Source organism: Lemur catta, chromosome 9 (assembly GCF_020740605.2).
Source record: "Lemur catta isolate mLemCat1 chromosome 9, mLemCat1.pri, whole genome shotgun sequence".
Taxonomy (NCBI): Eukaryota; Metazoa; Chordata; class Mammalia; order Primates; family Lemuridae; genus Lemur; species Lemur catta.
Window position 1 is genome coordinate 92,011,657 of NC_059136.1, and position 17,214 is coordinate 92,028,870.

Genomic DNA, 17,214 nt, shown 5'->3' on the forward strand with positions numbered 1-17,214 from the left:
TACAAATGACACCCTGCTGTGGAGTATCTTCTATGCACCATAGACTGTGCTGGGCATTTTACATCTCTTCCTACTCATCCTCCCAACAGCCCTGCACAGTAGGATTTGGCCCCATTTTCTAGGCAGTCTCCAGGAAGAGAGATTAACTGGCTTGCCCACGGTGGGGAGAGGCTGGTGGTAGCAGAGTGAGAACTCAAACTCCTCCCCGTCTTGTTCTAGAGCTTGTAGGCTTTTCTCCACGTGAGTGCTTGTCAAATATTTTTTATCTTTGAAACTGGGACCTCTTATTGTTTCCACTTAAATTCCATGCCAACTTTTATACATTAAACAGTTAAGAGTACTGCCCTGGCTAAAATGAGGCTGAGGTCCAGAACTCCGCCCACTCTCAGCCACCCTTACCCCCACCAGGTGCTACCTAGAGACCTTCAGAGGAATCTGGGTCTGTAGAAGTTGGACACCATGCTCTGAACCACGCCATTGCTGCTGGGTGGGTGCTTCACCCAGTCATATGGAGCCAGTGACAGAACTGCCCAGCACTGGCCACTCCCCGCACATCAGAATTGCACGGCCCATCAGTGGGAGCACAGAGGGTGGCCAACAGCACTGGTCGGAACCCAGAATACTTTATTCAATTTTAGGCTCTTTCATTTAAAGGAGAAAGTTGGAAAAAGTCATAAAAGCGGCTGAAAGGTCACAAGTTAAAATAGTAGCAGAGAAGAGAGGATGCGGTATTACTAAACCGAGAAAACAAAGACTTAGAGATGTTCAGGTCCACAGTGGCATTAAACATGGCATAGTGATTACTCACGCTCCATTTTCTCTGATTATAAAACAAGAAAATAGATGTCATTTCAACCTAGAGGAATTTCATCTGTACAGGGAGCATTGCTAAACTCTTGAATTATAGGAATAAACAATTTTTTCCGTAGAGAAGTTTAAAAACAGAAGCAAAAGTTATAAGTAAGGATTGGAGAAGGTCTCTAAAGTATTTTCAACCTCATAAGGAATCAAGGGAAGCCTGTTTGAGGACCTCTAAAAGTGCCACCACTGTCATACTGGAAGAGTCCTCAGAGAGCTGAAAAGTCTGCAGTCACTGGAGGTAGATGGATCTGGGTTCAAATCAAGGTTTCCCACTTCCCAACCTCATGTCTTCATGCGGTTACTTAGATAGTCTAAGTCCTAGTTTATTCAAGTGTTAAACAGAGAAGACAATAGGAGCTACATCATAGGGTTTCCATGAGGATAAAATAAGAAAATCTATATAAATTACATGGTTCACTTAAGGACATTATGCTAAATGAAATAAGTCAGTCACAGAAAGACAAGTACTGCCTGATTCCGCTTATAGGAGTATCTAAAATAGTGAAACACACAGAATCAAAGAGGAGAATGGTGGTTGCCAGAGGCTGGAGGAGGGGGAATGAGGAGTTGCTGGTCAACAGGCATGAAGTTTTAATCAAGCAAGATGAATTAGCTCTAGAGATCTACTGTACAACATTGGACCTTGATTTGACAATACTGTATTGTACATTTAAATTTGTTAAGAGGATAGATCTTAAGTGTTCTTACCACAATAAAATAAAACTTTTAAAATAAAAATTTTTAAAAAGAACCTGCATGGTTTAGAATCCTGAACATAGGAAGCACTTAATAAATACAAGCTATTATATTATTAATTTCAGTTTTAGTGTGATTGTAGGTGTGCAAAGGAGTAAGACAAGATTTGTGTATCACTGAAAATTTAGCAGGATCATATTTTTGATTTGTCTGCAAAGCTACTTTAATACAAAGAAATGTTAGAAGTGACAATGAAAATAAGCAAAATTTGTTTCATAGCTATGTCCCTTTATAAAAATAAGAAATGATCTAGATATAAACAAAAGTGCATTCATCTCAAGCTTTCTTAAGTGAAATGGTCTTTATGAACCCTGCAAAGAGGGCCAAGAATATAAGCTATCATGAAGGCTGGGGCTTCCTGGCTTAAGCAGTTTTACACATTATTGAAGGTCATACAGGGTTGAGCTATTAAATAAAGCTTAAGGAAATATGGTTTTTCCATAGACTCAGGAATTTCTAGACATGGATCTAAATTATTATGCTGAAAACAATGTATAACTTTAGAGCAATGGAACTAGTTTCATCTTACCACATAGACCAAAATTTATATTCCCAAAATGAGTGTTGCATTCAAAGTAGTTACCTTGGGAGGCTACAAACTTATTTTATTATTGCTCCCAGAGTTCAAAAAATTTTTGAAACTCCTCTTTTAGAACTGCAGCCAGGAAGAGTTTATGAGCCACATTAGAAAATCAATCTTGTTACATTGTTTTCACACCTCATTCTTTTCCCCTAACATCACCCAGATATAACCCACAGACTTGGCTTCAAGTGACTATTAGCTGTTTCCAAAAATCAAATTCGCCATCAAAAGACAAAGAGTTGTCTGAGGATATGTAAAACAGTGTCCCACTGGCTCTAAAGAGAATTCCAGTAGGGAATTTCCCAAATATCCCAAGTCAAAGCAGCATTATTGAAATAAGTATACAGCTTTCCAGAAGTGCCAACCTGGAAGGAGATGGCATTTGGTTGGCTTGTTAAAGCAATCATATTCATGACTTTAAAGTCACACATCAAATATCACATTTTGTTTCTACCTTGAGTAGTTCATTAAGTACCAAAACTTATAAAGGACAATGAAAACATTTTTTTTAATGTACAGAACAGGACAATATTGAATCAAATTAAGCAAATTTTCTTTTGCCATGATCAGTAATAAAGAAACACAATGCTAAATTCAATTAAAGGAGAGTGAATTCAAAACAAATAAAAGAAATGATTTTTTTTTTTTTACGGGATGAGGTAAACTTATAGAATTTATGCCATGAGAGCTATCGAGACAAATACTGAGGCTGAATTTGCAAATAGGATGGATCATTTTATGACTGTTAACATAAAATTTGCAGCTCTGTAAACCCAGATTGTGATTTAAAGATAATAAAATCTCATGCTTCAGGGTATAAGTTAATCACCTGCATGGACCAGGAAGAATTTTCCTTCCAGAAGTAACAATGCACAATTGAGTAGGTGCATAAATTTTGTTTAATTTCCAATGCATCAAGTATCGGTCAGTGCTGAAAACCAGAATCAAATTAGATGGACTATTAATTTGATTTGGTTCAGCAACTCCTATATTGTTGCTTCCACTGAGTTTTATGTCTTGTGTTTATACTTTGCTATTTTAAATAACAATTGCTTTGTCGATCTTTCATTTTTATAGCACATATCATCCCAGAGTGGGGGAATTAATACACTGTGCAGTATCATCTTCATTATACAAAGTAAATGGGATTGCAGCCATCTTGGATAACCAACAGCTTGGTTAATAAGAAGTATCTTAAGTCTTATAGAGTTGTATCCTTTGTACATTTTGCATATGTCAGAGGAAGCCTCTACAGATAAGACCCAAAAGGTCTCTAAGGCCAGTAATGCCCTTTTGTGCTTGTAGCAAACATCTTTCAGAAGCTATGGTCCAAAAGCAAGTAGGAAAGAGAATATACTCAGAAACTAACAGCAAGAAACCAACATGTTCCCCTGAACATGTCAGATTCAAAGGTTGATTTTCAGTTGTATATGCACTAGTAAAATCACATTTGTCAGGTGACCAACACAAGACATTCATCACTAAATAAAAGCAGTTAATATGTTTGAAAGTAGAAACAAATGTGAATTATTTAATATGCATGAGAAACTAGTTCTACTTTCTGGATGGTAGGCATAGAGATCTTCATATACAGTATAACTGATCAGCAAAATTATAGCCTTGTTTTCACAGATAAATTGGAAGAAAATTACCGTGAGAGTATATTAATTTACGTTTTCTTCATATTTCCATTTAATCAGATTATGAATTCATGGTAGCTTGCTATTGAAAATGAACTTATTCTACCTGTCTTCCAGAACAATAAAATAGCTCCATAACTAATAGATGGTCTATTGTATTAGTCTTATTAATAATTAATCAGAAGTGAAACTAGTAGCGGTTTTTCCCCAGCTAAATGTATGGACCTTTACATAAAGGTACAAATTCTCTAAAGCTGGGTGGAACAGAGCCAGCTCCCCTGCTGCCGCCATCCCCCCAAGAGCAGTGAGCCATCAGGGACAGTGTACCCGACCGAAGGACGGAATGAAGGCCTGTAATTTCTCAGCACTTCAGGAAGGGTATGGTCCATGCTGAGAGCAGAGAAGAGAGTAAGGAAGGTCAATCTGATACTCTGTGGATTTTCCAAGCCTCCAGATACTTCCTCACACCTTTGGAAGAGGATTGGTGTGTCTTGTCAAGAGGTCTCAGCAGGGACAACAGTGATGGCACGGAGCAATGCTCAGGAATAGTCACTCACTCTTTCAACAAGCATGTTTGTGTTCTCTGTGTACTTTGCACTGTGCTAGATGCATGGGCTATAGAAATTAAAGTCCCTCTCATAAAAAAGATCCTCTCTTTGAGAATTTAGGACATCTTTGTGAAAAGGACATTGGGGGATAACTCACTGGAGTGCCTGCTGTATGTAGGCACGTGGCTAGACACACTACTTATCTTGTCACATTCAACAATTTAGAACGTAAAGAGAAAAAAATGTAACTTCCCAAAATTCTTCCTCCCTCTTTGTTAAAAATCATGTTTCAAGTGTTGTCTGAATCATTATGTTTGGAAATCTATTTAATCTGAGTTTGCCAATAATCTTTCTATGATTGAAAGTTACTACTCTTTCAAAATAGATTTAAGCAGACTGGTCTTTGCCTGCTTTGGTATGGAGGAGATAAATAACAAATAAATGGCTGGATAAAAATAATGTTTTGTGTGTGATTATCCATGAGAACAGAGAGCTTTAGCAGGTTGGCAATAAAGTATCTGAAATTAGGCTGCTTTCTACTGATTTCTATAAATCTGTATGTCTCTATCTCCATCTCTGCGTGCATCTGTCTTTCTATCATCTCTCTAGATGGTGAACCACATGCTATTATTTAAAAGGTAGAATTCAGGAGAATTGGATTCATTGTTTATTTTGAATTTGACATTTTTATTTCTGTGGCCCAGAATCACCTCATTAGTAATAAGATATACTTATTACTAATAGAGAAATAAAAAATGAAACATTTTCACAAGTACATGTATTTCATAGTTTTGATCACATGAGAAATGTGAGTGACTTTTATTCTTTTTAAATTAAAAACAACTATAAAGCAAAAAATAAAGGTGTACCAACATGTATTAATTTCTATAGATATAATTCTTTCCAGTATGAAGTTGACACAGTCTGTGACTAATATGAAACTAGCCCTTCTGCAATAGGCTTAAAAAAGAGGGAATTTAAACAAAACAAAAATACTTTTCCAGATTACTTAAACTCACAGGCTTAACACATTATCTTCTTGCCATATATGGAATAATTTTTGAGGCGTATCATTTGCAGTACATGTTTTTCTGATATAGAAGTAGTCAGTGTTTACACAGCCTGTATTAACCCGTTTGACCTTTTCCTTGAATTGTTAACTAATTTGCACATCGACAATAAGAATTTTAAAATGAAAGCCAAAAGAAAACAAAAAACAAAAACTACTTAAAACTTGTTTTGTTTTTTTCATTGAAAGCACCTTTTAGGAACTATATTTAATAAAACTTCTTTGGTCTACAGCCTCCCTTTAAAATCTTTTTGGGGAACAATTTTTGACACTTTTAATGTTGATACACAAGGCAGGGAGTCTAAACACCCATGCCCATTTCAGAAGGCTGCATCAACATTGACACAGAGACAAATATCTGAATGAGAAGACTCTTTGAAGAGGCTTGGATTCTTTGGGTACACCTTACTGTATACTCTGTATGCAGCAGTCAGGGTCTCCCGGACCCCACATTTCCAGAGGTTGGCATATTTTTATGGGTGTCAGATGTGTCCTTTATGTACAGACAGAATGTGGAGCTAATAGCCCTCCCACCGCCTGTCCCCCCCCCAAGTCAGCAAAGATGTGTAGCATCATTCTCATTGTGATTTTCGTTAAAATTTCCTACATTACTGGGGACAAATTCGTTGTATGATTAACAGTATTGTAGGCTCACTTTGATAATGAAGCTGCCTGGCTTGAGTCCCGTGCCCTTGTGTGTGATAAACCCCTTTCCCCAAGTGCCCTGCCTGGCGGTCCACGGGGACAACCAGGGACAACCAGGAGGGGCCTCGGGGCGCCCCACTCCGTGGTGCAGAGTAGCAAGAAACTCACTTTGACTTGAGAATTGTAGAAGCATGACATTGAGGTCACAGCATAATAGCATATATGTGCCCTCAATACCTCGTTCTGACAAAGTGACTTTTTTCTCCATACGGCCATTTTGGCATTTTTCTTTTCTCTCCAGTTGGTTCCACTTTCCACCATTTGCTGTATCAGTCTCTTCCTCTCAGCAAAAGTAGGGGGTAGATTCCTGCCCAAGAGGAAATGCCTCAGGGTGAACGCTTGATTCTTTTCCATTTCCACTGAAGTGTCTAGTTTTTAAGTAACTAAAAGATTATTAGGAAATGACCACATGAAGGTGTGGAAAAAATTAGGGCAAAATTATATTAATTCACGATGGACTCTAACATTTCTAAGAGAGATTATTTTTATCCACTTCATTATGGGGGACAATTCATCACCAACTTCATTTAAAAAATCAAGATAAGTTCTGTGGTTACTTTGAAGAACACATTAATATAGTTTTATATGAGTTCTGAAAGGTATTTTAGAATTCTTTTCTTCCATATCCATTTCCATCAACCAGCTTTATTTTCTTTGTGAAAATATCTAGGCCTAGGCTCTTTGAGAATATAAAAAGGAAAAATAAAAAAATAAACATAATCATTCCTTTGAAGAACTCCAGAGCTGAGTTACTTTCCAAGTGAGCTACACGTGTATTTCCCATTACGGCATCCACGGCCTCTGTCCTTCCCCACCCCCATCTTGGTTTGGATGATGAGAAAAGTCACCAAGTTAGAATTTAACATTTAGGCAAAGGAACAAGACATCATTGTAGATTGCTTTAGAGTTAATAAAGGAGATAGAAGAAGCTCAGTCTTGTATAAGTCATGTTACAAATAATGGTGGAGGAATTTTTAGATAAGAGAGTCAAGAATAGTAATGGCGGCCAGGCATGGTGGCTCATGCCTGTCATCCCAGCACTTTGGGAGGCTGAAGTGGGAGGATCACTTGAGGCCAAGAGTTTGAGACCAGTCTGGGCAACATAGCAAAATCCCCATTTCTACAAAATAGATAAATAAATAAATTAGCCAAGCGTGGTGGTGCACATCTGTAGTCCCAGCTACTTGGGAGGCTGAGGTGGAAGGATTGCTCCCAGGAGTTTGAGGTTACAGTGAGCTATGATTGGGACACTGCACTCCAGCCTGGGTGACAGAGGGAGACCCTGTCTCTAAAAACAAACAGAAAGAACAGTAATGGGTGTTGACTCAAGTCAAAGTTTATGAGTAAACTCACAAAGCATCCAATACTTCACATATCAGGCTCTTAACTCTGCCCTTGTTTGTTTCCTCAACAGAGCTACAGTGAACCTGTGGATGTTAAGACATCTCAACCTCCTCAGCTGATCAATTCAAAGCCGTCCGTGTTCCATGGGCCCAGCCAGGCCCACTCGGCTCTGTACCTAAGTTCCCACTATCACCAACAACCGGGAATGAATCCTCACCTAACCGCCATGCATCCTAGCCTCCCCAGGAACATAGCCCCCAAGCCGAATAACCAAATGCCAGTGACTGTCTCTATAGCCAACATGGCCGTGTCCCCCCCACCCCCGCTCCAGATCAGCCCACCTCTTCACCAGCATCTCAACATGCAGCAGCACCAGCCTCTCGCCATGCAGCAGCCCCTCGGGAACCAGCTCCCCATGCAGGTCCAGGCGGCCTTGCACTCTCCCACCATGCAGCAAGTAAGTCCTGCGGCTCGGATGGGTGCACAGGTAGCCCCGTCTTCTGAAGGGCTGGGGTCAGGGAGTCTGTTCGGCAAAGGATGCGCAGTATGTGTTTTCTATTCTTCTACTTAAGTGGAGACAGAGAGGGAATTGAGGACACTCAACACATACCAGCTTTCTAAAAACTGTAACTTACAGGTGGTGAGTTTGTGCGGCCTGACACCATCACAGCAACTGATGGCTGCTGCTTTTCGTAATCACTAGTTTCTTTTTCATCGTATCCATTTTGCCTCACATTTCTAATCACCCTTCTTGTTTTCTGTTTCTTGAGTAAAGTACATTTGTTATTTTAAGATGCCAACTGCTGCCAAAGATCTCTTTGGAATAGAGAATTCTACAATTTTTTTTTAAAAAATATTGTTTGGGAATGAGAAAGTCTTGACTGGTATGCACATCGAGGCCAATAAACGCTGCCAAATGAAATCAGGTCTGATACCAAATTTGGTGGAACCCTGAAAGTCCTAAGAACTGAACATTTTAACCAGAATTTTATTTTAAAATGGATATCTGGCTTCGGCTTAAATTGGAAAACACAGGAGGTGTGGAAGCCTCCCTGCCCACTCCCTGATTATTGAAACCATTTGTGTGCAATCCTAGCTTAACTTTTCTTTGAAATCAATTTTCCTTTTGGGTTTTGGTGTTATTTTAAAGTCTGAAAATTAGGAGAAAATTATATAAGTGAAATTGAACTTAAAGCCTCCAAAAATCCTAAAAACCTGTTATAAAAAAATAAAGGTCAAAACTACAAACCATATTAAAGTCAGCTATCATTTTTATAATCCAATTACTCTAGTGTCCTCAGAACTATAAGTAAATAAGGCAAACATAGGCTTCCTATAGAATTGATATCTAGCTCTCTGTGGAATTTGAGTCTGTAGTTGGACCATGGGAAGGGGAGAGGAAGGCTGAAAGAGAAATTATATGTAGTCCCAAATTCATTATTATTATTATTATTATTATTATTATTATTGTAGACAGGATTTCCGAGAACTGACAATAATAAACCCAATGCTTTAATATATTACCTCATCATTAATTCTCAGAAAATGTACAGTGCAGGTACTAGCATTATCTTCATTTTACAAATGGGGAAACCGAGGCTTGGCAGAGTTCAGTAATATGCTCATAAGGTCGGAGCTAGAATTCCCACCCAGAGCTGTTCAGAAACCAGAGGCTGGATTCTTAAATGCTAGGCTTGCTGCCTCTCACTCTCAATCACTCTTGACTGTAGACTGTTTCATATTAGAAACCCTGTTTCTCCCAAGAATTTGGAAAATCTTTAAATCCTGGTCAGTTCTAAAATCAAAGTATTTCAGAGAGCAAAGGGATGCCTCTCCTTACTGAAGAGGTCCCTAAGCCAAGGATATTGATAAAGCTATGACAACTTTCTCACCTGGATTCAACAGAGCAATTGTGGACTCACTGGGGAAGAAGACTGCAGTGAGAGCCATTATCCCACCTCGTCTAGAGAGGCGTGTGACAAGGTCATATTCGGGGGTCAGATTTCCACTCTTCCTATCAGACAGCACTGGTAATAAAAGGGGCATTCTTAGGTGTCCTTACATTTTAATGTACCAATAGTGTTTGCATGAAGAATTAACAGTCTGAGAGACACCGCCTTTGGTCGGGTGGGTTGACTGCTGCTTAAGGGGCTGCCCAGCTAAGAACCCATGTTTTGCTCGCAGAGCTGTAGCTGGGGGCTGTTTGTTCCTGGAGGGAATAATGCCAAGAGTTCAGTCCCCTCACCAAGCTGAGAGCTAGAGCTCTATTCAAAGGGGAGATCTTTCTTATGCATCCACTCCGAGACGGTTCCTTTTTCTATTGATTCTAACAGTAATACCTCGGATGAGCTGGCTGTGATCCTGAATAGTTTTCAGATATTTCAGAATTACATAAGGCCACATGTACAAGTTCAAGAGATTTGTCTCTTCATAGAGAGTCTTAACTGAATAGGAAAAAAGAGAATATATTGCATTGGACAAGTTATTCATCAGTCTTTAAGTCGGTTCTATTAGTTTATGTCAAAAGTGTTCTCACTGCGACGGTAGGACCTGATTTCAATTTACATTACTAACAGAAGACAAAATGGCATGATCCCCAAATGGAGACAGTTTTAACTAAAATCACTTTAACAATGCTTTGATCATGGTAAGTAGTTAAAATAATCATTGAGTATTTAAACAAATAAAGACACGAGTAATGAAAGTGTTTAACTCTAGGAAGGAATTATGGATTAGGTTACAGAATCTCAATTCCCTGGAAATTTTTAAAAATTTAATTGAGTCACAAAACATTAATGGAGCCCCTAACATGTGCCAGGCACTGTCTAGACTCTGGAAATTGAGTGATAAATGAGAACAGGTAATGAGACCCCTGCCCCATGGAGTTGAGGGCAGGGGTAGTCGTGGTAAGAAGAGGAACAAATAATGAGGAGCCCATGAGCAAAATAAAACTGGAAGACTGACTGCAGAGCGCATGGAGGAAGGGCAGAGCCTTCAGCTGAGATGAACAAGGAAGGCCCCTCTCCAGGGCTGGCACAAAGGCCTCCAGGATGAGAAGAGGAGGTACCCTTTAGAGATTGGAAGTGGGAAGGGCATGGGGGCTCATTTCTGCAGAGACCAGCAGCCAGGAAAGGGGTTCTGGGCTTGTCCAGGAGTTGGGAAGGAGGCCAGCTGGAAGCAGGTGTATAGAAACTGAGTTGGGGTAAGTTCAGCATCATGGGCATGTAATTGGAGTGGGATCCTGCAGGTGAAGGGGAACGGCAGCCCCAGTAAATTGATAATCCTAAAATCAGGATCAAAAGGGGAGTCCATCACTCCTTGAGTCACTTCATTTACTGCAGTCCCAACAGACTGCTGGGGCCAAGGTCCAAGTCATCAGTTAGTCTTTAGCCCTTAGCAGTGGACTCAAGCTGTGGGTGAAAGTTGACCTGTCTGATTCATCATCCAAACTACCTGTCTCCTAAAGATGTTTGCTGTCTCCCATGGGGGCCATGTTCACATATTCAAACACCAAAAAAAAAAAAAAAAAAGGAAAAGAGAAAGAAAAAAAGAGAAAGAAGTTAACAGCTACTGTATTTTTAAAATAATGTCTCGTATTTCAGCATTATTTTAGCTATTTTATTATCCTGTTGAAAATGAATGTATCCTACAAAAATGATTATATAATCCACCAGAAATAATGGTTTCATTTTTTTCTGGAATAATATTTTATACATTGAACCCACAGACCTGTTATTTTATTTTATTTTTTGTCCAGTTTTCTTCCATTTTTTCTGCTCACTATATTGTTGAATGAGGTCAAGAGAAAAAAATCATTAATATCTGTCAACTTCCTTTATAACCTTAAGAAAAAAATCTTTGTATGATATCACACAGACAGATTTTCAATTTCCTTGTGTAATAAACAGCTGCTTTAGGATTTGGGTGTAATTTAAAGGTTTAAAAAAATCACATTGAGATTGATGAATAAATCAGTTGTGAAGACAAAAACATTGATGCCTGTTGAAAATACCTCTCCAGACAGGCAGGAAATGAAATTAGTTCCCAGTAAAGTGTGGATATGAGGATCACTGTTTGAATGTGCTGCAGGCTTTTTCGGACTTGCTATGGTGGCACAAGAAAACTGCTAGGGCTACAGAAATCTAATTAAAGAGCAAATGTCCCTTCTGACATCAAATTAATCTTTATCATGTTTCCTATTTTTATTTCAATCTGGCACCAGAAAATGAAATTTAAAATTCCAGGCATGCTACAAAACAGTTGGTGATTTTTCTCCTGAGCATTAAAATGCAAAATATTCAGTCTTGTTTAATTAGACTGCTAAGCAAACATTTTTCAAAAAAATTTATATCATCATTGTTGTTTCATGTTTACATCAGTGATAAATATGTACTTAGCTCCAAGTTTGACCTCAGCATCTCTTTGTAGAGTGTTCAGAAGAATATTTCATTTTCTAAATTGAAAGAAAGTAAAATAATATTAAATAATGTGTTACTTCAGGCTTAGCTTGTATTTTTCTTGGTCCTTGGGTGTTTTCGATATTAGTGATCTTAAATTTAGACATTGAAGTTAGCTGAATTCTAAATCTTTGAACTTTGTACATAACACATAATTTTGGTTTTATAAACTGAAGTCACCCATTTAATCTTAAACTAATAACTGAAAACATAATTTTTTCTAATGATTCTCTAACCCACCTGAGGAACTATTTTCATTGGATAGGAAAAAAAGCAATGGTGGTTTCTTTTGTTTGTGTGGGGAAGGCGGGGAAGGGGAGATGGGCTTTTTTGGGTGGTGGTTGGGTTTTTTGTTTGCTTGTGTTTGTGTTTTTGGTTTTGTTTTGCTTTTTCATATGATTCCGTACCTTCAACTAAGTCAAGATATTTTCAACTACTCTTTTTTTGAGACTTGTTTACTTCTAGGTTACATTTTATCAATCGTGTAAAAATCCAATGTGGAGAACTTTACATTAAGAAGATAGGAAAGCCCTGGCATTTACACATTTATACATGCCCATGACTTCCAATAGCAGCATTGAACAATCGGTACTAAACTTTACTTACTGAAAAACATGATTTATTGGCCACTGCTATGGGCTAGGCCCTGAGAATATTCAGTAAGCACTTGAAACACTCTGACCCCAGGGTCCTTCCAGCAGCCTTTGTGATGTGGTCAAAGGAGTCCAGACAAGGCTTCTCCCAGACCTTTCTCCTGCTGTTTGCCCAGAGTCACACTCTCTAGGGAAAGAAACTGAGAACGCTGAACAGTAAGCCCCGTAAAAACATTTCATTGAAGCCAGTGAGACTCTACATGTTGGAGATGTGGGATGGTCTGGAGAGAGAAGAATTAGCCTGGAAAGAAGTGGAGACCCAAACAGCCAGCTGTGTCTCTTACTGTGACCCTTTCATTCTGGAAGATGCTTCCAGCTTCAGCTATGGGTGATGTCTACAGAGACAAACCTATTTCCCACAAGTCAGTTGTTAATTTAGGAAACATTCTATTTCTTGTAGTCTGTGTGAGGTCAAATAACCAGTCTGGCTGAGTTCTCCATTTGTCAATGATTTGTTTCCAATCATTCAGAGATTGGGTGGGAGTCGGTGGGGACATTGGCTTAAAGTCTTTATCATTTGAATGGAAAATAAATTAATATCTTAAAGCCAATATTGAGAATTAGGAACATTTGATAATAGGCATCTTTGAGTCTTTACACAAGGGACACCCAAATATGCATAAATGTCTAAGGAAATCAATCCTCTGATCATCTTGCTGAGTTTTTAAAAGTAAAAATTCAACAATATTATGCCTTCAAAAGCTTTCTGCAAGTAAACAGAGAATGGTTCATTTTAAAATCTCTTGATTTCTTAGTGGTTACAAACCATGGATAGACTCCGCTGCAAAGACAACCACGAGGTTAATTAAGTTGCTTTTTTGGTCATTTCCAGCAAAGCTTGCTTATGCTGCTCTTGAATTCACCAGAGAAGCTAAAAATAAATCTTAGTGTATAATGCTTTTTGTTTACCAGATATAGCTATATACTTCAGAGATTCTGTCCTTGAATTTTTAATAGCTTTGCTAGGATTAAAAGTCAACACTTCACCATGCTAGTGTATTAAAAGAATCTTCCTGAAGTCTGATTATTGTTTGCTAGTTAATAGATTTTTCAATTAAAAAATATTTGCTTTGTCTTTCACTTTTCTCTCTCTGTGTCTTCCAATGGCAAGTTGTTTTGAATCTCTTTCCCAGTATTAGTCCAACAACTGTTAAAAAGCTTTGGTTGAAATTTTTTAGCTGAGAGAGAAGTACAAATAAAAGAAGAAGCAGATGGTCCCTTTGTGATTGAATGAAGAAAAAGGGTTTTGAGAACAATATGTGAATAGGTGTAGTCTAATAAAACACTCAGCCACCTGCTGCCTGAATCCTTCAAAAAAGATTCTGTTGCATATTCTGCGGATTAACTATTAATGTATCCTTAGGTTTGATAGAAAACATAAACTCTGAGGGGTTTAGGCCCTTTTCTCCCTTTGTTTTGATTGAGTTGGCATCTCTATATTTTAAATTGTTTCTCAATTCAATTTATCTGCTCAAGAGTATAATTAAAGGTTTTCTGACACATGGTTAAATGAAGGGGAGGGGTAAGAAGAATGGGGTTGTGGGCAATTCTTTTCTACCTTTGTTTCAAGTTTTCTGGGCCCTTCCCATAGGCTTGCCCTTGCAGAGACAGAAGCAAGAGGCCTACTGTGTTTGCAAAGAATGAATAAATATTTAGATGCTTTTCTTCTTAAAAAGGCACTTTGATCCTTATTTGCGGACTTGCTTTCCCTTTCAGGGATTTACTCTTCAACCTGACTATCAGACTATTATCAATCCTACATCTACAGCTGCACAAGTTGTCACCCAAGCAATGGAGTATGTGCGTTCGGGGTGCAGAAATCCTCCCCCTCAGCCGGTGGACTGGAATAACGACTACTGCAGTAGTGGGTAAGCGGCCGGTCGTCGCCACCTGGTGGTGGACCGCGCTCATAGCATGCATGCCGTGCCCTGTCCGTCCGTCGTTTCTTCCTGCTTTCAAAAACACGATGGGTGGGGATGATTCCTGGTTCATGCAGGCGGAAGACACCGCTCCAGACATTTTTAAGCAGTCCTCTAGCCCCTCCAAAAGTAAATGCCTTTAGATCACTGCTCGCTTTAGATGTAGGTTAATTAACTGTGCACTTTTGCAGGGCACAAGTCCATCCCTCAGGCTACAAGTAATTGAAAACCATACCTCCCCCGTCGTCACCTGTAGCACAGGCCATCTTGTAACAAGGAATTTTGTGTGTTTTCTCTCCATACAGGGGCATGCAGAGGGACAAAGCACTGTACCTTACCTGAAAATCTGAACACCTTTTCTTTCCACTGAGGAATTCAGGGAAGTCTTTTCACCGTGGATTGCTTTGTGCAGTCAAGGCAGTTCCCCATTTTATTAGAAAATACAAGTTGCTAAGCACTTAGGACCATTTGAGCTTGTGGGTCACCCACTCTGGAAGAAATAGTCATGCTTCTTTATTATTTTTTTAATCCTTTATGGACATTGTTTTTCTTCTTCCCTGAAGGAAACTTGGACCATTCAGATTTTATGTTGGTTTTTTGCTGTGAAGTGCTGCGCTCTAGTAACTGCCTTAGCAACTGTAGATGTCTTGGATAAAAGTCCTGGATTTTCCATTGGTTTTCATAATGGGTGTTTATATGAAACTACTAAAGACTTTTTAAATGGCTTGATGTAGCAGTCATAGCAAGTTTGTAAATAGCATCTATGTTACACTCTCCTAGAGTATAAAATGTGAATGTTTTTGTAGCTAAATTGTAATTTGAAACTGGCTCATTCCAGTTTATTGATTTCACAATAAGGGATAAATTGGCAAACATTCATATTTTTACTTCATTTTTAAAACAACTAATAGTTCTATATTTTCAAAATATTTGAAAATAAAAAATATTCCCAAATGATTTTAATTTAAAAACAAATTGGCTTTGTCTCATTGATCAGACAAAAAAAAAATAAAACTAGTGTTAAGGGAAGCGCAAACACATTTATTTTGTACTGCAGAAAAAATTGCTTTTTTGTATCACTTTTTGTGTAATGGTTAGTAAATGTCATTTAAGTCCTTTTATGTATAAAACTGCCAAATGCTTACCTGGTATTTTATTAGATGCAGAAACAGATTGGAAACAGCTAAATTATAACCTTTACATATGGCTCTGTATTATTGTTTCTTCATACTGTGTCTGTATTTAATCTTTTTTTATGGAACCTGTTGCGCCTATTTATGAAATAATAAATATAGGTGTTTGTAAGTAAATTTGTTAGTATTTGAAAGAGGTTTCTTTGATGTTTTAACTTTTGCTGGCAAAAAAAAAATATTCACGCTTGGTGTGAATACTTTATTATTTAGTTTTTACAGTGACATGAATAAAGCCAAACCTGCTTTTCATTTAGCAGCAAATTAAAGTAACCAATCCTTATTTCCGCATTTCTTTAGCTGATGCAAACAAAAAAACTATTATATTTAAGAACTCTCATTCTTTGTACAATATACCAGAATTGCCCCAAAAGTCACCCAAGCTCCAAGACTAAACAAACACACGGGTCCTCTATTTCAAAAGGGTTGCTTCTTGCTTCTCAGCTGGTTCTAGTCAATTCTGAAACCTTCCCCCACCACCAAAAAAAAAAAAAAAAAAAAGTCGAATCAACCAAAATTCCTCAAGATGCATGCTTTTCACAAAATCCAGAAAACATTTAAGATGTGAACTAGGGGTGGGAAGACATAAATGGAAGTGTACTGTCAAGAATACATCAAAAAATGAAAGGTGAGTAACCAGACAGCAAAAGAAAAAGGGCAAGCCATCCGAATTTGAAAACTGGTGATAGAAAATAATTGAGATTCTTGCTGTCTTTTGTGCCTCTACAAGCCACTTCCCTTTCCAGAATTCCTGGGTCTTCCAAGAGAATTCTGAGGGTACTAGAGATTTGCTTGGGAACAAAAGGCACTGAGAATCTGGCCGAGGGCTTGCAGAGCTTTTACATCAAAAAAAAGCTAACAAACTGCTCCCTTATCGTGGAATGTATCAAGAAAGTTAGTCTGGTTGGAAATCAAGAGAATGTCTCTTTCATGGAATATGTGAAATAATTTTAGCAATTTAACTAAATACAAATATATTCATTGTGTAATCCAGTCAGAATTAAAAAGACAAAAGGTATGCTTGCTTTGGAATGATTTTAGGTATTGTACAACCTTGAATCACTTGAGCATGTAATAACTAATAAATAATGCAGATCCGATGTGATTATTAAAATGACTGTAGCTGAGAGCTCTAATTTTCCTGTCTTGAAACTGTATAAGAACTCATGTGATTAAGTTCACAGTTTATTGTTTGTCTGTTTAGTATTTTAGAAATATACCAGCACTACTAATTAACTAATGTCTTTTATTTATTATATTACGATAAAGTAAAATTTTCACTTGCATTCAGTCTAAACTGAGAAGGTAATTACTGGGATGAGAATAAGCAGCTTTGACTTTGACAGGCAGTTTGTACAGGAAAGTACAGTGCTATGTTGTTTACAGCTTTTCTAGAGCAGCTGCAACCAGGGTAGAGAGTGTTGAAATTCAATACCAAATACAGTAAAAACAAATGTAAATAAAAGAAAATACATCGTCAATAAAAACT

The 17,214-nt window shown here is 38.0% G+C and overlaps 1 protein-coding gene across 1 annotated transcript in view; it reads left to right on the forward strand.

Moving 5' to 3' along the window:
- TOX (thymocyte selection associated high mobility group box) overlaps window positions 1-16,961 on the forward strand; it is a 290,979-nt gene extending 274,018 nt beyond the window's left edge. The window contains exons 7-9 of the mRNA XM_045560889.1: window positions 7,577-7,963; window positions 14,333-14,484; window positions 14,841-16,961. Of these exons, the coding sequence (XP_045416845.1) occupies window positions 7,577-7,963; window positions 14,333-14,484; window positions 14,841-14,877 (576 nt within the window). The 3' untranslated portion in view covers window positions 14,878-16,961. The remainder of the gene's footprint in view (window positions 1-7,576; window positions 7,964-14,332; window positions 14,485-14,840) is intronic.
- Window positions 16,962-17,214: the final 253 nt, after the last annotated feature.